The sequence below is a fragment of the Pelobates fuscus genome, chromosome 13 (genome assembly GCF_036172605.1).
Source record: "Pelobates fuscus isolate aPelFus1 chromosome 13, aPelFus1.pri, whole genome shotgun sequence".
Classification (NCBI taxonomy): Eukaryota; Metazoa; Chordata; class Amphibia; order Anura; family Pelobatidae; genus Pelobates; species Pelobates fuscus.
Window position 1 is genome coordinate 37,118,843 of NC_086329.1, and position 20,802 is coordinate 37,139,644.

The 20,802-nt window shown below is 40.3% G+C and overlaps 1 protein-coding gene across 1 annotated transcript in view; it reads right to left on the bottom strand.

The window, feature by feature from the left end:
* PLEKHG3 (pleckstrin homology and RhoGEF domain containing G3) overlaps positions 1-20,802 on the bottom strand; it is a 131,830-nt gene that overhangs the window by 8,454 nt on the left and 102,574 nt on the right. Inside the window, exons 3-13 of the mRNA XM_063440204.1 lie at positions 14,376-14,842; positions 12,038-12,138; positions 7,413-7,482; positions 6,078-6,124; positions 4,468-4,618; positions 4,038-4,169; positions 3,364-3,546; positions 2,994-3,086; positions 2,463-2,549; positions 1,630-1,663; positions 990-1,085 (exon numbers count right to left, since the gene is read on the bottom strand). Of these exons, the coding sequence (XP_063296274.1) occupies positions 990-1,085; positions 1,630-1,663; positions 2,463-2,549; positions 2,994-3,086; positions 3,364-3,546; positions 4,038-4,169; positions 4,468-4,618; positions 6,078-6,124; positions 7,413-7,482; positions 12,038-12,138; positions 14,376-14,842 (1,461 nt within the window). The remainder of the gene's footprint in view (positions 1-989; positions 1,086-1,629; positions 1,664-2,462; positions 2,550-2,993; positions 3,087-3,363; positions 3,547-4,037; positions 4,170-4,467; positions 4,619-6,077; positions 6,125-7,412; positions 7,483-12,037; positions 12,139-14,375; positions 14,843-20,802) is intronic.

Sequence of the window (20,802 nt, forward strand, 5' to 3'; positions counted from 1 at the left end):
CAGACAACTGTTAGGAATGTAATATATTCCCCAAAATTCCAAATCACCAGCGAGGGGGATAAAAGGATTCAACTATGTTTAGAAGTTTTCTTGCACGAATGCACATAGTTGTCAGGAGGCATAGAAGCAATGGCAGGTTTGAACACTGTACAGCAAGTTGTGTTAACCCTTTGGCGACAATACATTGTGTGCTACACACAAATGCAAAATGCTGAAACATTGTCAGGATTATTTGCCAAGCTGGGAAGTGGCAGGCTAAAACGATTTATACAAGGGGGTAATGTGTATTTGTTACATGCTTAAAAAATGATCAGTCCCTTAACTATGTTCTGCACCGCATGGTTTTACTGCGTAACAATAGGAGATAAGTAAACATGATTAGAAATCACAGCTTAACGATTGGCTTGAATCTTTAGATAAAGCAAACGAATAAAAATGAACGAGACACACATATCTGTCTGATACAACGATCACATTAAATGCAAAAAAAAAAATATTTACAATGGAATGCACAGAATCACAAATAGCAGCGGTTTAATTATTAATCATTAAGCAAAGCTGGGAGATTACATGAGATTACTCTGCAGTAGATCACACAGAGAAAAAGTTTATTCAACAACAGCATAAATTCAAGTTTACGCTTTGCTAGTTTAAAAGATGCAAAATTGAACTTCTACGGCTCATAAACAAAGCAAACGCTCTAATCTTTATGTTCAAAATTGCTAGAACCAATTCAATCTTAGACATTTCTAAAAATTAAAGGAAAGGTACTGCCAAACATTATATGGTATATAAAACACATTGTGTGTGATTAATTTGGGGAATCCTTTAGCCCTAATTTAGATTTTAAACTGATATAATATAGGAAATAAGTCAGTTCTACATAGGAATTAATGCCTGCTTGACCAGTTTATGAGCCATGTTAAATTGCATCTTTAAGCATTGGGGATCTGCATTGCCGATAAAATATAAAGCGAAACGGGACATACCAGACTGTCTCCTCCCTGAACGATGAGTGACAGGAGGGTCTACTGTAGATATTGTCTTCTTCAATCTTTCAGGGCTGTACCTGTACTGTCCGGGATCTGCAGAGTAACAAACTCGGATTATTATAGCCTGTAACTACTCAAATGCTTATTGCAACTTGACTTTTTCCAGTACTGGGAGGCAGGGTTATCTATATGCTTGGTATTTCACACAATACAAGCAATAAAATAGGATGCATACATAGAATAGTAGAAGTTCATTATTATAACCGATGGAGGAAATTGAAGGACCAAACCAAATTAAAAAAAATTAAAATACACCCGTCTACTATGCTATGATTACTAGGCTATATGTGGATGAATCCACAGAATGCCTCTAGACTTACTGATGAGAGGCGTGACAAACTGCTTACAATAAACTATTTATTAGTCCAGTATAATGTTAATGCTAGTGTTACAAGCTGTCAGTTTAATTTGAGGTTTTCATTTATTGACTAACAGCATTGGTACATATACATCACTGTAGCCGTGTGTAAGATCTCTAGAACACAAATCTAGTGACTTTGTTCGGTTTAGAATGATACATCTTATTCCATGATCCACAAACCGCAAGAAGCGGAAGAGAGAGTTTTAAAAGACTTACACATGGCATCCATCTCTAGAATTGCTTCTTTGGCCTGAAAAAAAAAGAAGAGATGTTTTATTTAGAATATTCATAGCATAATATATTTAAATTAGGAAAATATTTATGGTACATATTTATTATTTTGAAATATGAAATCCACCTTTGAATGCATTTCATAAAGGTTATGCTACAATCTGCGCAAATTATACACGTTAAAACAATTGAAAACATGAATACCCTTATATTTAAAGGGACACTGTAGGCACCCAGACTTAAGCTCATTGAAGTGGTCTGGGTGCATTGCCCCACGTCCCTTAATCAATGCTTTCCTATGTAGAAATCCTAATGCAAGCACGGTTATTTCTGTGCATTTCGCGTGAGCGGAGCATGAGTCAGTGCCGAGGGACATCGGTGCTGGATTCAGGTAAGTGACTGAAGGGGTGGGTACGGTAGGAACCTATAGTGCCAGGAAAACGGCTTTGTTTTCCTGGCACTATAGAATCCCTTTAATGTTTCAGTCTTCAAATGCAGCATAGAAAAAGGAGATCAGTTAGAAAAGGAAAGTCTAACACAAGGTTCTAAATGTAAAGTAAATCACTAAGAACATTTGGCTGGTTTCCATAGTGCTTTCTCTGCTTTTAGAATTTTGCCCCAGAATGTTTTAATCTTTTTTTTTTTTTTTTTTTTTTTTTTAAAGAACAGGACATGATCCTTTAATAAAAAGGGCTGAGTATCTGGTATCCTGAAGAAGACTACAAAAAACAACTATCTGGATGTGAGTCCACATTATATAGAACATTGAAAGTAGCATGAATGCTTATCCAACCCAAATCTCTCAGACTTTGCTTTACCTTTTGTGGAATAGCAGCATGGTGATTCTCTAAAATAAGCTTCTTGATGTGATGGGTCCAGAGACGTTTTTCTTCGACTGTCTTGGCCTGTAAATAAAAAGAAGACATCAATAAAATCCCTACAATCTGCTTAAACATTTCCTACAAGAGAGTTCAGAACATTGGTCCTTTAGTAACCATTTGCCTTGCTTTTCTGTGATTACTGAAGCAAACAATGGCTTTTACTATTTGTGAGAAACAAGGGTCAAGTGGACCATCGTGAAGAGAACCTACAACACAAATTACTTTGTTGGTTCAACTTCAAATTAGAAATGTAGCCCACAAACTGTGGCTCACAAGTTTGGCTCTCATTTATCTAGAAATGAACTCAAACTCAAAGATATACCTTTGGTTGAAGTTGAGAACATTTTTATGAGAAAGGTTAATATTGGTTGTCCATTACGGCAACTGAAAAGTACATTCCTGCTTCTAAAGAAAAGTAGGCCTATTTCTCCTTTAGAGCCACTAGAGGTCAAACTGGCAAAATCTTACCTGGACATTATGCTGTTGTTTACTATTCTTGTAATGGGTAACACTGAAGCATAACGAATCTCTGGTACTCTCAATCAGCATCAGGCTTGAACACTGAAATGATAAATCACACTGTTAAGAATACATTATGTATGGGATTAACATTTAACTAAAACTTTAGTTTTCTAAATCGGTTACTGGTTATCTTAGCTAGATAAAGGGGGCACAAAATCAAGACAATACACGCAAATGCCCGATTTCACCACCATTGGCACAGATCAGTTCCTAACTTCTAACCATAAGAAATGGGGTGAGGAGGTGGTTTAAGTTACATTGTCCTACTGAAATCGAACAATTAAGCTTTTACCTGCATACAGAGAACACCACTTACCGGAATATAGGTTTTGTAGACAAAGTGATCTCCACGTTTTTTTGTGATAAATAGTGCCTTGTCAAAGAGAAAGAATGTTCTTTCGCTACGGGCACGCTGAACCCTGAATGTTCCTTCGAGAACCAATTCTCCATAAGTTGTCAGGTCCAGGCCTTTCCAATTAAGTAACAAAGACTGTATCTCCTATAAAAATAAAAAAGCATAAAAAAACCCATGCTTATTAAAAGCTCTTCAGAATGTTTGTTTTCCTTAAATTTGAGATAATCCCTTCTGTAAAAGTGATCTTAACATTCTGTCTAAATGCTCTGCTATCTCAACTTTTGGCTAATTTTAGAAGCCACCAGAATAAGAAGAGGACTTGCTGCTTGCACCTCAATGTACGTATTATAATGCCTGGTTTTCTCTGTTACACCTCAGTTGAGACAAGGAGAACAAAACAAACAAACATGATGTGCATTTAACGATAATCAAATATTGTGCACTAGATCTGAATAAACCTTGGTCTAACACCTTAATCACCTCGATACGGACAGGAAACAGAACAAATGACATCAGCAGGAGATGCGTAATGCATTTGGAAACAAAGGATAAAAAGAGAAAAAACATTTGAAATGTTAACTTCTATATGGCATTAGGGGCCATTTGTTGGTCATGGCCTCAGCCTTACACCCCACCTGCAGCCTCACAGCATGTTCATGCTTTCTCTTCATGTCATTGATGTACCAAGCAACTCCGGTCATTGTTTCAATCGCCTCTTGTATCGCTTCGTTCCCTTCAGCGTTTGCATCATAATGCTTGGATATTTCCTGGAGATTGGAAGGAACACAGCTAATTAGGAGAGCAGGTATCTCACGTGGAATGTGTGGATTACACATACACTCTACACCAAATTCATGCACAATCCCGTCCAAGACAAACCCTGACATTATAACCAAGTGGAGGATGCTCAGAACAAAAATAAATCTTAATTCCATGTAACTCCTTCCCTCCTTTATTCACCTAAGAAGTCATACAAAGATGACCAAGTCCATTTTCTCCATATTGGCTTGCTCCTTCTCACTTACGTTCCCCGCCTGTCCACCCATATTGCCCTCCCCAAGGTACCTGAAGCAGAAGGTGATATTTTAGTATTCTCTGTACTGGCTTCAAGAGGTAGGATCCCAACGGAAGAGACTGGTTAAGCATCTCCTGCTTCTCACGGAAAAATTTGGCCAAGACTTTGTTCCTCATGCACTCTGTCAGGGTGGCCACGGAACTGGAATGAAAAGTTTGAGTGAAGAGGATATTTTAAAAGGTGCAAAGCTTAGTTTACATGTATCCTACAGAGATATTAAGGTTTAGAAAGGGAAAAAATATATATTTTTCATCCATATTTATTTTTAGTTTCTTAAAATATACTTTAAATCCATAAACTATATGTATCTTAAGTCTAATTTTTTTTTTAAATGATTTCCAATTTTAATAATCCATTTTTACACTGTATTAACCTCTAAATATTTTGGAAACATTTTAACATACGGTAACTCGAAGCTCACGTTCTGCAGATTAATGTAAAAAAAGGTTTTCCATGAGCCAGAATAACTTTTAGATCATTTTACCGAAGTATTTTTCATGCATCTCCATAATTGTAAAAGAAAATGTATATGGCCTACTTGCAAGGAGCTGATCAAGTATTTCTAATTTTAAATAAACATGTATTATCACTATGCTAGGTCTCATCATACTGGTTTCCTGCGTTTATTCACAGACTTGTTCAAACAAGCACCATCCCTCCCTATCTCCCACACCCTCCTTTTCCTGTTCAACGCCCATCATGAGCTGCACAAATTAAGAACTAGATAGCACGTAAAAATTAACTTGGTCCACTACACCCTGGTAGCCAACTGCCTCAAAACCTACAGCCACCTATTTTAGTGATTACATTTCTTAACAGGGGTCAGTGGATGACTCTGCTTCAAAGGAGTAACAGTCCACCTGGACTTTTGCAGGATAGCTGGATCTGCCCTAGAGGCGTCAATGTGCTTCAGAACATTTTAAGGACCGTCAGCAGGTTTTCAGGAATACAGGAAAAGTGGGTCCATCAGACTATGTCACAGACAGATTAATCAGTCGTATAAGAGCCAACACCTTAGCTAGTGAAATAACTGGGAGACAAAGTTCTCGATTTAGTAAGCTTTCCAAATGACTCAATATTGTAATAAAAACCTTCAAAATGACTTCTCTACAGAATAAAGTCTATGCAATTTTTTGTAGATAAATCAATTGGAAAGTTTTTTTTTTGTTTTTTTTAACAGTATTGAATCATACGGAAAGCTTATTAACACGAGGTCATTATGTAAACCTGTCTGCTACCAATTCTGTCCACATTTTCTATGGTGCTGGGCACAGAGCTTTCATTTAATGCATAAAATAAAATATAGAATATTTACACAGGGTAAGCCAATAAACATGCCCCTTTTATGCCATGCATCTCGTACTCTGGGCAACAAAGCTTGCTGAACTAAAATTCCCACGATTACCTCGATATTGCTGAATTACAAGCCCCAGAATTCCTTTGTCTTCAAAGATTTCTATGAAATTAAGACCATTAACAACTGGGAGGGAGGGAGGGAGGGGGGGGGGGGGGAATTCAGAGTCTGAGATCCCTGCTTTAGGCTATAGAAACTTATGGCATCCATCGTTTAATAAAATGTAAAATGTAGTTATTTACTTACTTGGGATAGTTTGTACAGTACTGTGTGTAAATATCAAAGTCATCACTCTATAGATAAAAACAAAACATAAATTAGAGGGTACCTGGGCATATATCAGACTGAAAGCAAGTGTAAAGTGCTCTGGCAATGCACAGTGTATGCATTTATTTCCTTTATATTTGTGTACGGTTTTTGTGTAAATGTTCCAAACAGAAATGGGCCACTAACATTATGACCTACATTATACAGATACCCAACAGGGAACACCCACATTTGCATTCCCTTGTTGATACCTTGTAGCAGATACCTGGGCTCTGCATCCTGGTAGCAACTTAGGGACTTTCACCAAAGTAGTTTTTTTTTAGTTCATGAAATCTGTTTACAGTACATAAGTGCACATTATAGTAAACAATATCCGGTTAAAGCAGCACTGTCACGCCAAACTTACCTTCCTCCTACGGTTTCCTCTTCTCTTCCTCTCTCAGAATCTCTGATCTATTTTTCTTTAAACCATAAGACAAAGTAGGCACTACTTTGTCTTACGTATTTCTCCTAAGCTTGACTTTCTCTGACATAAGGAGGAGCTTACTTCAGCTCCATTTCCTGTGTCAAGGAAATGGAGCGGACTTAAGCTCCTCCTTTGGTCAAAGAAAGTCAATTGTAGGAAAAACACACATGACAAAAAGTAGCCCCGACTAGATCTTATTTTTTTAAAGAAAACTAGATTATAAATAAGGAAAAGAAGAACAGATTCTGAGAGAGGAAGAGAAGAGGAAACAATAGGAGAAAGGCAAGTTTGGCATGACTGTGTCCCTTTAATATCATTTTCTCCTAACAAAGATACAGTACATTTAGCAGTAACTACCCCTTAAGAGACATACATTTTTTCAGTAGGTGGTAAGAATTATTTATAGGTAAAAAAGTTATTTACTAAAGTGCCAAAAATCCGTATTTATTTTAACTCAGAATTTATATTTTGTTCCGAATATAGCTATTTTGGCTGAAAAGGTCAAATTAATTTTAAAATTACCGGCAATCCACAAGTTAGTAAATATAGTAAATAACCCTGACATATTGGAGCCTTCTCTTGTTTGTGTATCACCAACCGATTGAAGCTGAGAGTATTTTTAAAGATTAAAATTGTTGTCTACTGTGTTTAAATTCTTAGGAAGTTGAACTATGGGTCAATTATTGTCCAATAGCTCGATATCAGAACACAAACATTTCTAAACAGTTAGGTGCAAGGTTAGTATTTTGGAATTTAGTCATTGTAAGTCATGCCATTTACTGCTGTGCATACAGTGTTCTATTAAAATCCTTAGGTAAACAGGTGTATACATATTTGTCTTCACGGACCTTTTCAACAAAGCAACAGGCCACAGCCACCGGGTCATCCCTGCAGCTCTCGAGCTCCTGGAGAAGTTCACTGCAAATGGAAACAGTACAAGCTTATATTTAGAGATGGCATCATCGAGATTTTACATGCCATAAAACAACAAAACATGCAAAGCTTGCAATGTCACAGTAAAGAACGATAAAGACAGAACACTTTGCAGAAAATAAACAATATGTTTAAAATGAACATTAAAAGCCATAGGGTCATTATTATATTAAAGATTGTGCCAATACAAATACATGTTCAGTGGGTACTGGTCCATAAGGGTTGGTGGAAAAGAGCAACACCCATGTTTTTGTTGCAATCGAAAAACACAATCAAATCTATTGGTGTTGAAAGAGTGAATGATAAGAATGTGTTAGAAAAGAGAAGTTGTGTTTGTCATGCTCTAAAATCCCCTAACTTGAATTTTTAAAAAAAATGTTTTTAATTTTTTATAGATTGAGCTATTGCTGAGAAGCTAAGCAACTCATGTCAACATTTGAAAAAAACATTTTGGGAATAAAGCCCTGTTTTCTGGTTGTAGACACCTCAGATATGCTTAGTTTGCTCGAACAAGAATTCTTACATCACCCTTTGGTTTTGCATTGGGCTGTCAGATCCTGGGCACCCTAGCAGTCTGATGGTGGTGGTGGTCCAGTCATCAATAGATGGAGTCAGTTCTCTTCAAAGAGTTGCCATTTTACAATAAATATATTATTATTTTATTTATATAGCGACAACAGATTCCATAGCGCTGTACAATGGGTGTGTAGGGCATGACATCTCAAGGAGACAGAGTCGATTACTTGTAATAAAGTGGGCACAGCCAAACAAATATGGGGAAGGAGGCAAATTCTTGCTCCCCACCATCTTCAAACTTATACACTCGCCACTATGTTTTTTCTAAATCGTAATCATAGGAGAAGCCTAAACCTAACAAAATGTAAACTCTCTGGGGTAAGCTTAAACAAAACATAATTCTGTTAACGGTTTTAAGAATTCAAAAAAAGCTTGCTTGTTATACACCCTTGATATCAGATATCCATAAAATCTGTAACTACTAAACATCTTCATTCATTCTTGGTTTGGAATACCATTATAGAATTCGATAGGTTACAAGTATAAACAGGGCATCTTGGTTTCATGGATCCTTTAAGTTACGGTATTCCAAATTGTGCTCCAAATCCCTCAGTGGAATAAGAACCTTCAAAGTGGTCCCTTCACTGGTTCAACGTATCCAACAGTAATTGAATGTTTGTTTACATTGGTGCAAAAAGTGGTGCGCATTAAAACTAACCCACAAAATCCAGGGCACTCGCGGAACCATAACCACTACTATGTATGTAGTGGTTATGGTGTTTGGAGTGTTATTGCAAAGCTTTTTCTTATGATAACGGACTTAGCTTTCTATATATCCAACAAGGAAAACAAAACACACATGCAAACACGCATTTAATGGAGATCACTCTACTTTATAACCCCAACAAAAAGAAATAAAGTCACACAGCTGAAATAAAATAAGCAATACAACGGCTGATATCAAAAGAAAGTTAATCTGCATTTAGTGATATGGTGCTTGTTTGTAAAACAACATGTGGTACATTTCCAGCGTTTTCACAGAGTTTTGCTGTAGTATTGGATTAAGTGGTACTATTATTCCAATGAGCTGACTACAAATTAGTTCTAAAGCAGATTTTTTAAAAATGAGAAGCCATTTTAAATATCCATGCAGAAAACTTAGGGCAAATGGAAGAAAATTCAACAGAAAATGAAAAAAAAAAAATTAATTCTACAAAGACACACATGCACAAAATGTACAGATTATTCATTTCATGGACTCACTGACCACCACCCTCGATAACATACCTTGCTAACAGTTCACTAATGTGGACTTTGTGGAACACAAAATGGAGAAAAATGATAGTTAAGAAATGTTTAAAATGTACCATAAGCGTTTGTTAATTGAAATTTCTGGTCTAAATTTTTTTTTTGAGGTAGATTTTCAAATCAAATTGCAATCAGGCTAATTAAACTATTATCATGTAATCTGCGCCTTAATTCTTTGGGGACAATTTATAAAATGGATCTCTTCCGTTCTAAAATGTGGGCTAAACTACTAAATGTGTGGCAATCACTATGGAAACCAATGGATCCAGCAGGGATATTTCATTGGTGACTGCTCCCCTTTTTGGGAACAGAATCACATGCATTGTTTCATCTTGAGTATAACTTAGTCATCCCAAACTATGGGAAGGGCAGCAGAAACCTAGGGTGAGGCAGGTTTACAGACCCTAGTCTAGGTTACTATTGTAAAAATAGAAGATGTTCAGGAACATAAATCGATTATTCAAACGATCAAGTGCTCCATTTTTTTTTTAAACAAATTAACAAAACCGTAACAAAATGTAACAAACAGGTAGCACAAAAACTTAAAGGTAAAGTAAAAATAATTACGTTGTTTGTGCTTTATTTTAAATACAAAATTTGGTTCATACACTAATCAAGAAATTGAGGGATTGTAAAGGAGATTGAAATTCTTAGCCAGACGGGAAGGAAAATTATTATTATTATTATTTAAAAAAAATTAATAATAAGCTGGGTTTTTCTTCCATCTATAAGTCTAAAATTTTCAATTACTTTGTCACTTCTTCACTGTAACCAGTTTTAGAGAATAACGAAAAAATAAATAAATGTCTATTTCAGATACTTAAATAGCAGCTATTACACACACATTTTGTGCAAAGTGCACTATATAAAGTGTTTCAGATCAGCTTTTCCCCTACAACTCAAACAAGTAGATTATACGTTCCTCCGCAGAGACCACATGTTCAACATACCTCTCATTCCAAAGCAAAACTTAATACGTGGGCAACGCATTCTAAGTGGGGAATAAATGGCTTTGCGAAGGACATTGCCAGTACAAGGGACAGTAGTGGATAGAAATCAGAACATCTTTGTATAGAAAGCATGCCCTCCGCACAGCTGGAAACCAAGTACGAACAAAGCTAAGGAAAAGCCTTGTTTGCACATACTGTGCAGAGAACATTTAAATAAACCAATAAAAAGACTCGCTCCACATGAAACGGTTTCGTTTTTACATCCAATTTATTTTCAAATTTGAAAGCACCATTAGACAAAGGAGACTCATCAATATTCATTGCTCCTATTAATTCATATTTTTGTGCAATGAATTAGATTGTTTACAACACTCTGTTATGTTGTTTCTAATGTTCCGTGTCCATCACAAACCGGTGTGTTAAAGAATTAGAAGATTATACAAGGCCCATGTCTTATTTTGGGATTCTGCAGCTCACAAGTAATAAGTGAGACAAGATTTAATCCTCTGGGGATTTAACACAGAGCCCCTAGTATTGCTTACTCTTGATAAAGCTCTTGTTTGAGTCGACTCTAGACTTATTATTATAGGTTAGGAAAAAATAAGGAATCCATTTATTCTAGATTCTTTTTAAGGAAGCTGAAAAAATAAACGTCTGGTCCTATATTAGTCCCTGCTTTAATCAATCACATGTGAAACATTGGTATCGCTTCAGTGATCAATAGAATTACAATGAGCTAGTCCTTTATTAGTCTCTGCTTTAATCACATGTGAACTACTGGCATTGCGTCAATGATCATACAATATTAATTGCTTGTGTTATAATGATCAAGCCCTGTATTCAGGTTATTGGATATTATTCGGGATATGAAAGGAATTTAGAAAAATAAACTGGAACAGCAACTTTGTTTATTTTATGCAATCTCTTTTTAACCGCTTACAAAACAACAATATTTATATAATATGGAATGACCGGCCTATTAAAGGAACGCAGTGCAGTGGTTATGAAGCCAAGGGTGCCCTAGTACCCGCTATGTAAGTAGCCAAGTTATTTGATAATCTCTGGCTTCTTACCTGTGATCTACCACTCCCTGCTTCTCTCCTGGTACAAGAGCCAGACACTCCTGCTTAGTAGCATCCTTTAGCTCTCCTGTGCAATGTCCTGCAGCCAAAGGATTGTATGTTGACTGAAAGTGTCAATTGATTGCTCTCAGCCAACGATCTAAGCCCTGCAGAGCCAGATTAGCTCAGACAGAGAGCGTCCAGCTCCAGGAGATGTGGGGAGCAGCGACCAGCGTACCCCACATTAAAAAGGTACACTGTTACCAAATGGTTTGCTTACCTACATTGGTGGGGGCATTAGAGAACTCCTGGCACCATAGCCACTACAGCGCATTGTTCTCTAATGCCCCCACCAATGTAAGTAAGAAAACCATTTGGTAACAGTGTACCTTTTAATGTGGGGTACGCTGGTAGCCGCTCCCCACATCTCCTGGAGCCGGACGCTCTCTGTCTGAGCTAATCCGGCTCTGCAGGGCTTAGATCGTTGGCTGAGAGCAATCAATTGACACTTTCAGTCAACATACAATCCTTTGGCTGCAGGCCATCGCTTGCCCTTCAGTTAGCCCCCACTAGGTCTCAAACAAGATTGTGCTCATATACCATCCTGCTAATAGTGGACGTTTATTTAGTTGAAAGACAATCCCAGCTCCATCAGGCTCATGAAAGTGAATATAACAAAATAGATATAGAATATATTCATTTCACCTGTTCAACTGATAGATATCTTCAATATTTCCAAACAGAGCAGAGACTTGCTCGGGCTTCATTGGAAGCTCCTGTTTGTCGATAATGCCTCCCAGATAATCCTAAAAAAAAATAAAAACAGTCTGTCAGGTGTGACAATCATCCAACGAATATGGTTTTATAGCAACTATTATAGATTTAATGACCCATTACTCTGCAAGCTTGGAGTTTTTATTGGGGCCTTTGCCGCTTAATTTGCAACGCTGTTAAAGACATAACATTCATCCTTTTATTTATTTTGTATCTCACAGCTGCTTTGAATTTGTTGTAGGGAAAAAAAAAAATTTAAAAAAGGGCACCAGTTACCATGGCAACAAGTCTACATTACACACAGAAACATACATCAATTGGAGCATTATTAGGAAAAGTTACATTACAGACTCGCAAGTGTGCTTTGCCCCTTCAGGCAGGTTTTGTGTATACAGCATTGACCATGTCTAATATGGGCCTCTGACCAAAGAGTTGTTTTTAATACTAAATTTCTGATCACTAAGTATTAACCCTGCGTGACCCAGACAAGTAAAAAATACATTGTAATACATAGAAAAATGTGCAAAATTCCCCAATTAGGAAGTGTTTAAATGAAATATGCATTTCAGCCTTTGTGCCAGATCTCGCAGAGGGTAACTAGCCTAATATTTTACCATATAAGTGCTACACAGAATATAATGCAGCACATTACTACGATATAGTTTCAGAGCACCCGGTATTTGCACAATGCTTTCTACCGTACCCATTATAAAAATAACATTTTCTCGACATTTTGTCTGTTTCTGGCCCTCTTCTCCATGAAAACCGAACACCTTATTTCTTTTTCGCTTCTTTTTTTTTTTAAATTTTAGAATCCTTCACTTTTCATTCAGTTTGACATTTTGTAGTTTATTTCTGATATTTGTAGTTTCTTTTTTTTAGGATATTCCACCAAAACACAATAAGCGCTAAAGTAAGAAATGATGCTGCTTTGCAAAATGCCACCCGTTATTTGAACATAAAATATGTCACCGTTTTTGCAAACAGAACACTGTACACAAAAATTCAAACAGCACCATAGCCCATTAAAGGGATACTAAGTCATCTCTGTGCAGTTTCTCTGTCCCCCTTAGCAATGCAATGTAAAACATTATCGTTTCAGAGAAACGGCAATGTTTAGATTGCAGGATTAGGACAGCCTCTAGTGGCTATCTACCAGACAGCCACTAGAGGCTCTTCCTGTGGTTTTTCACAGTTTGACTTAGGTGGACCCGGTGGTGTACCTACCACAGTCACAGCTGCGACTAGGCCCCTCACTCCAGGGGGCCCTGCCGCAGCCGTGACCATGGGCCGCCCGAATAACTTATGTGCCGGTGGACAGCCGCACCGGCCTGGATCCGCAGTTCCCGATGCTGGCAGAAGGGGAGTGCTGCACTGTGCTACTCCCCTCCTGCCTGTGTGTAGCGTGGCCGAGTGGTCTGACAGGAAGTGCTCAGTGACAGAGCACTTCCTGTCAGACCGGGAGCCACGGCAGAGAAATGCTGTAAGGGAAAGAGAAAGGTAGGAATGGGACACAGGAAAGGTAGGGGAGGGGGAGAGAGGGAACAATGGGACATGTGGAGGGGAGGTGGGAGAGAGAGAGGTAGGAATGGGACACAGGGAGGGTGGGAGGTAGAAATGGGACACCAGGAGGGGAGACCGGAAACAAGGGGACACATGAGGGGAGGGGGAAAGAGGTAGGAATGGGACACAGGGAGTGGAGAGAGATGGAGGATATGGGACACAGGAGGGGCAGAGGGAATGAGACACATGGAGAGGCTTTGGGGTCGAGGGAATGAGACATATGGGGGGATCTGGGCGCAGGAATAAGACATCAAGGAGGAGGGGCCCCAGGGAAATTTTCACACCAGTGCCCGGTGGATTCTAGTTACGCCTCTGGGTGGACCCTGGGCTCTTTTTACAGAATACCACAGAGGAGCTGGCTTTCTCTGTCCTGGTTTTCTTATGGTCCAGCACTAGGAGTACCAACAAAGAGGCATAGCATGCCAAGATGTGAGCGCATGTTTTGAACCGAGAGGGAGCAATAGCAGAGAAAGCGTCAGATATCACCTAAGTAGTAAGAGTGCCAAGAATAAAGTCCAACATGCCACAGAAGCAAGCTTGATTCAAAATGCAGAGGAATTTCTTGAAAAGGGAAGTTGCAGAGTGGTCCTCATACTTTCATACACCACTAAGTAATCTGGTTACAGTCACAAATTGGGTCAGTGAAAATAAAAAACAGTTTGCCCTCTAGAACACAAATTAAAAGGTGTAGCAAAAAGACACTAACCTCCACAATGCTTCGCAAGTCTTGGACATACATCCTCTCTGTATCTATGATCTCCTGCACTACTCGTTCCACGTAGCTCAGTTTGTGAGTGATCACATTGACCTTGGTTCCAAAAGGTGAGAGGGACCTAGATCCCAGACGGCCACGTCTATTGACATTGTTATGGTTTGGAGTGTGGACACCTTTTAGTCCGCTTTGCATTTCCCGATACGTGGCTTGCAGGCTGCCTGCAGCAGATGACACCAGCTCCATATCCTGACTTGTTAATCCGTTTCCCACTGGTTCGTCCTTCTGCGATCTGACACCTATGGTCTCATATATGTCACGGCCTTCACGGTAGGAGCCAGATGACGCCGTCGAGATGACACTCACGGGCCGGTCGGAGTCATAAAACTCTGTGCAGAGTGACGCAGAGCTGGATAATTTTTCATTGCTGCTGGAAGAAGCGACAGACAGTCTCGGAGATTCTACAAGAAAATAGAATATATTTTACAAATAGCTACCCAAAAAAAAAAAAAATGATGTGGAAAGAGTTATGCAAATGCATATCAGACAGAATTTAACAGTCCAATGGAACTTTGTGTACAGATTTTAATTTTACGCATCATGTAGCAGATACAATCTCTTACATTAACCCATTTCATCCTGGCTTCATAAGCATTAAGGCCACTGGTAACATACCAATTCAAGCCTAATATAAAACCGAGCTGTGTTGGCAATGGCTAACCTGGGCACCATGAATACCACTGAAATAAGTCTTCCTTAAATTCTTAGTCAAATTCTTAGGCTTACATATGTAGCACACACGAATTGTACATCACATCATTGTAATTAGCTGTAAACTGCCTTAGCATTCTGTGAAATGTAGTTTAAAAAGCACCAGCAGTACCAAGAGTGTATTTTTTTTACTTTAAAAACTCTGGCCAGTGTTTAGACTGTGTGCTTTTTCACACTAGTATTGGCTACACCAGTTTTGTTAACCTCCAAATAAAGTATGGGTTCAGTTAAAATTGGGTTACACATGTAGAAAAATTGCAGTCTAAATAAATAGAGTAGGGTTTTAGAAATACATAAGGGTGTTAGGAAAAGGAGTCAAAATTCAGTCTCAATTTATTTAAAAATTCTTCCCAAAATAATCCATTGATTTTATTTGTTTTTGTACTCTATAAACCTGTTTACAAACACCGTCTCTTTAACGCCTTCATTAATAATAAATTACCTGACTAAATGACTGCGAAAAGTCATTAAACGCACTATAAAAAGGAGACAGTAACAAACTCACAATTTATTAATCTGTTGGCGCATGCATAAAATGACTTATAAAAATGTTATAGACAAGCCAAACCCTAGATGTTTGCGCTACAGCTCACCTCTTTATCTATTAAGCAAGCATGAAAAATCCATCAAGGAAAAAAATAATTGGAATTTTTTTTTTTTTTTTTTTTTTAAAGCTGGACGACATTTTGGAGGCCTGTAAGGACCAAAATTATTCAGTTTTTTTTCCAGAAATTGCACTGAAATAAAATGTGTTGGTTTGAAAATATTTTTGAATACAAATTACATCTAAATTCAGAGGCTAATCTCACATACCATTGACTTGTCTGTAAAGATAAAAAGAATGTGGTTGTGTCTTTAGACTTGGGAACAAAATGTAAAACATAGCAATCCATGAATTGGGAATAGACGGTTCTCTTCTGGTTTCCCCCATTCTCTTGGATATTGTTACGTGCCAAATCTTGCTAAACGTATAAATCAACATTACTTAACTCCAGAGTTACAAATTGAAAAGAACATTGGTCGTGCTATTACAAGAATCTTAACTAGCTAAATTGCGGATAATACAGGTTTTCCCATAATTCCGCCCTTTTGTGGTTAAAAGTAACAGATCACACATGTTAATTAAACATGCTTTCCAAACGCTAACATTCGAATGAAATGTGCTCAGGGCATCCTGACTTGCTATCTGTTACAGTGTGATGAGAACGTTTTTCTTCCTGCCAGGAAGTGACTAAGTCCTGAGGACAATTGTAATCGCTTCTTACAAAATCATGCAGTATATACACATTTTAAATTACTTAAATAAAAGTGAAAGGGAGAGTCAGGTAACACATTGAAAGGGATACTCTGACCATGCAGGAAAGTCCCTAGATATGATCTTAATGTATGGAGTGTTGGAACGGATATGCCCAAGGTGGTGCTAGTTGTTTATAGCATGGGCGTAGGAACCGGGGGGGATGGGGGGGACGCATCCCCCCCAGCAAATCATGCGGGGGGGACAGGTATGGGGAAATCCCCCCCAGCTCCGCCGCCCCCCCCCCTGATGCTGCAGCCGCCCGAGCGCTCTGCAGAGAGCCTCAGGCGGCTGCAGCTTTGCCCGGGCTGGTGCGTCCATGAGAGCGCACCGCCCGGGCGCAGCATGAAGAGAGGAGCTGACAGGAGGGAAGCGCTCAGCGCTCCCTCCTGTCACTCCTTCACTGTAGCCGAGCGCTGTATAGTCCGCCGGTACAGGGAGCATCTGTCTCCTGTACCCGGCCGGACTAACAGGAAGTGCACACTGAGTGTGCACTTCCTGTTAGTCCGCCGGGTACAGGAAACAAAAGCTACCTGTACCGGCGGACTATACAGCGCTCGGCCACGCTACATCATAGGTAGGGGAGGGAGGGAGAGAAAGAAACAGGAAGGGGGGAAGAGGGAGGGGGGGGGGGGAATAAAGAAACAGGGAGGGAGGGAGGAAGGGGAAATAAAGAAACAGGGAGGGGAGGGGGGGGGGGAATAAAGAAACAGGGAGGGGGGGGGGAATAAAGAAACAGGGAGGGGGGGAATAAAGAAACAGGGAGGGAGGGGGGAGGGGGGGAATAAAGAAACAGGGAGGGAGGGGAAATAAAGAAACAGGGAGGGAGGGAGGAAGGGGAAATAAAGAAACAGGGAGGGGAGGGGGGGGAATAAAGAAACAGGGAGGGGGGGGGGAATAAAGAAACAGGGAGGGGGGGAATAAAGAAACAGGGAGGGAGGGGGGAGGGGGGGAATAAAGAAACAGGGAGGGAGGGGAAATAAAGAAACAGGGAGGGAGGGAGGAAGGGGAAATAAAGAAACAGGGGGGGAAGGGGGGGAATAAAGAAACAGGGAGGGAGGGGAAATAAAGAAACAGGGAGGGAGGGTGGGGAAATAAAGAAACAGGGAGGGGGGGGGAAAGAAGCAGGGAGGGGGGAGAAAGAAGCAGGGAGGGGGGGAAAGAAGCAGGGAGGGGGGAAAGAAGCAGGGAGGGGGGGGGGAGAAAGAAGCAGGGGGGGAGAAAGAAGCAGGGAGGGGGGGAGAAAGAAGCAGGGGGGGGGGAGAAAGAAGCAGGGAGGGGGGGAGAAAGAAGCAGGGAGGGGGGGAGAAAGAAGCAGGGAGGGGGGGAGAAAGAAGCAGGGAGGGGGGGAGAAAGAAGCAGGGAGGGAGGGGGGGAGAAAGAAGCAGGGAGGGGGGGAGAAAGAAGCAGGGAGGGGGGGAGAAAGAAGCAGGGAGGGGGGGAGAAAGAAGCAGGGAGGGAGGGGGGGAGAAAGAAGCAGGGAGGGAGGGGGGGAGAAAGAAGCAGGGAGGGAGGGGGGGGAGAAAGAAGCAGGGAGGGAGGGGGGGAGAAAGAAGCAGGGAGGGAGGGGGGGGGAGAAAGAAGCAGGGAGGGAGGGGGGGGAGAAAGAAGCAGGGAGGGAGGGGGGGAGAAAGAAGCAGGGAGGGAGGGGGGGAGAAGGAAGCAGGGAGGGAGGGGGGGGAGAAGGAAGCAGGGAGGGAGGGGGGGAGAAGGAAGCAGGGAGGGAGGGGGGGGAGAAGGAAGCAGGGAGGGAGGGGGGGGAGAAGGAAGCAGGGAGGGAGGGGGGGAGAAAGAAGCAGGGAGGGAGGGGGGGGGAGAAAGAAGCAGGGAGGGAGGGGGGGAGAAAGAAGCAGGGAGGGAGGGGGGGGAGAAAGAGTGACAAGGGAGGGAGAGAGATTGACATCCACCACACACACACACACACACACACACAATCACACAATCATACCACCCTTACACACACAGAAACACACAATTCATCCTTACACACACTCAATGCACCCCGTGCACACACACACACACACTCACACAATCATGCAACCTTACACACTCAATGCACCCCGTACATACACTCAATGCACCCCTTACAGACGCACACACTGCATCCCGTACATACACAGAATCACACCTTGCAGCCCTTACACATACAAACACAGATTCACACAATGCATTCCTTACACACATATCAGGACATCCCCTACACACTCCACCCCCTGTGAACAAACTCATTGGTGGAACATGAAGGTGGACCCTGGGATCCAGACCTTGAGCTGTGTAAAGGACCCCCAAAAAATGGAGCTGCTTCCCGTTCTCACAGAACATTGATTTTTGTGACCACAGTTACAAACAGCCTCCAGAGAGCCTGTTCTACACCAGACCAGTGGAGCCAGACTGCAGCTAGAGCCCATCATCATCCTCATCTGGTTGTAAGTAGGCAATCTAGCATATTATTCGTTGCACTAATCTCTAATTTACCTCACATTAAAGAAACACTATAGTCCCCAGAAGCACTGCAGCTTAGTGTAGTGGTTCTGGTGTCTATAGCCTGTCCCTGCAGGCCTTTTAATGTAGGCACTCCAGCACTGGCGTTAGTTAACATGGCAGAAAAATAATTGGAAAGGGTTAGAGGGGCTACTAATAAGGATAGGGGAGAGGGGTAGGTAGAAAAATAATTGGAAGGGTTTAGGGGGGCTACTAATATGGATGGGAGGAGGGGGTAGGTAGAAAAATTATTGGAAGGGGTTAGGGGAGTACTAATATGAATGGAAGAGGTAGAGTGGGTTCTAATATGCATGGAAGGGGTTAGGGGGGTACTAATATGCATGGAAGGGGTAGGGAGTTAATGTGCGTGGAAGGGGTAGGTGGAGTTCTTTTGTGCATGGAAGGGGTAGGGGTGGTTCTAATATTCATGGGAAGGGTAGGGGTGGTTCTAATCAGGAGGATCCCTGCGCTGTATCCGGGTAAGTAAAACCCCTTCCCTGTGGTGACCCTTTAATGTTGTTATTATTTAATCATTTATATAGCGACTGCAAATTCCGTAGCGCTGTACAATGGGATAAACAACTCCTAGTTTACGGAATAAGAATATACCCGGCGAGTAAAAATGCTATCCCCCCCAGATTTTTTTGGGTTCCTACGCCCATGGTTTATAGTCATTATAACTCCGAATTGTAATGAAATTAATCTCAGATTTAAAAATGTAGGGAATATTGCCAATTTGGAGTTCAGTGCATAAATCTGCCAGAGGTTTTTTTTTTTTTAATGGATGAATATATAGGATGGATGACTAATGATTACAGAGTCTTTTTTCAAAAATTGATATTCGAGAACTTTTCATGTGCTTTGCAAAATAAGGATTTATGTATTTTTAAAGGAACACTCCAAATCCAAATACATAATAAATAATCAATGTTTAGTAGATATACCACAAATATATACATGCATGCATTTAATTATGTATTTTGTCATTGGGGATATGTATAAAATCAGCTTGCAAAACCTGCAGATCTCTTGTTTGCCGACTTTGCAAGCTCTCCCCTTCTAATCCCGCCCATACTTTCTACGGCTGTCCAATCACAGACTTCCCAATGCAGCTCAATGAGAAGTCTTCGTAAGTCAGGTGCTCTGGGCAATTGCTGTCTCTTGAGGTCAGCTGCATTGAGCCAACAAAACCAGGAAGTAACAGGACCTGTTGTCTACTTGAAAGCCAAGGGGGTGTAACCAGATTAATTTATAAAATAAAAAAAAAAGTGTAAATTTCTATTGAAACCTGCATATTTTCCAAAATAATAAAATAGGACACACTCTTCACACACACACAACTCTTTTCAGCAAGCTAAAATTGTTTAGGCGTTTGGAGTGACCCTTTAACCAAACTTTAAAGAAAAACACCCAACAGGCCAGACAAGCGGTATATAACCCTAAATTAGTGCTGTATAGCGGCACTAGTGTGAGATTTAAGGACAACTATAGCAGTGAATTCCAAGTGCATTTCATATTCATGTAAAGTACTTAAAGGAACACTATAGTCACCTAAATTACTTTAGCTAAATAAAGCAGTTTTAATGTATAGATCATTCCTATGCAATTTCACTGCTCAATTCACTGTCATTTAGGAGTTAAATCACTTTGTTTCTGTTTATGCAGCCCTAGCCACACCTCCCCTGGCTATGATTGACAGAGCCTGCATGAAAAAAAAAATGGTTTCACTTTCAAACAGATGTAATTTACCTTAAATAATTGTATCTCAATCTCTAAATTGAACTTTAATCACATACAGGAGGCTCTTACATAGCAGTAGATAAGAAAATCTTAATTAAACAGAACTTGCAATAAAGAAAGCCTAAATAGGGCTCT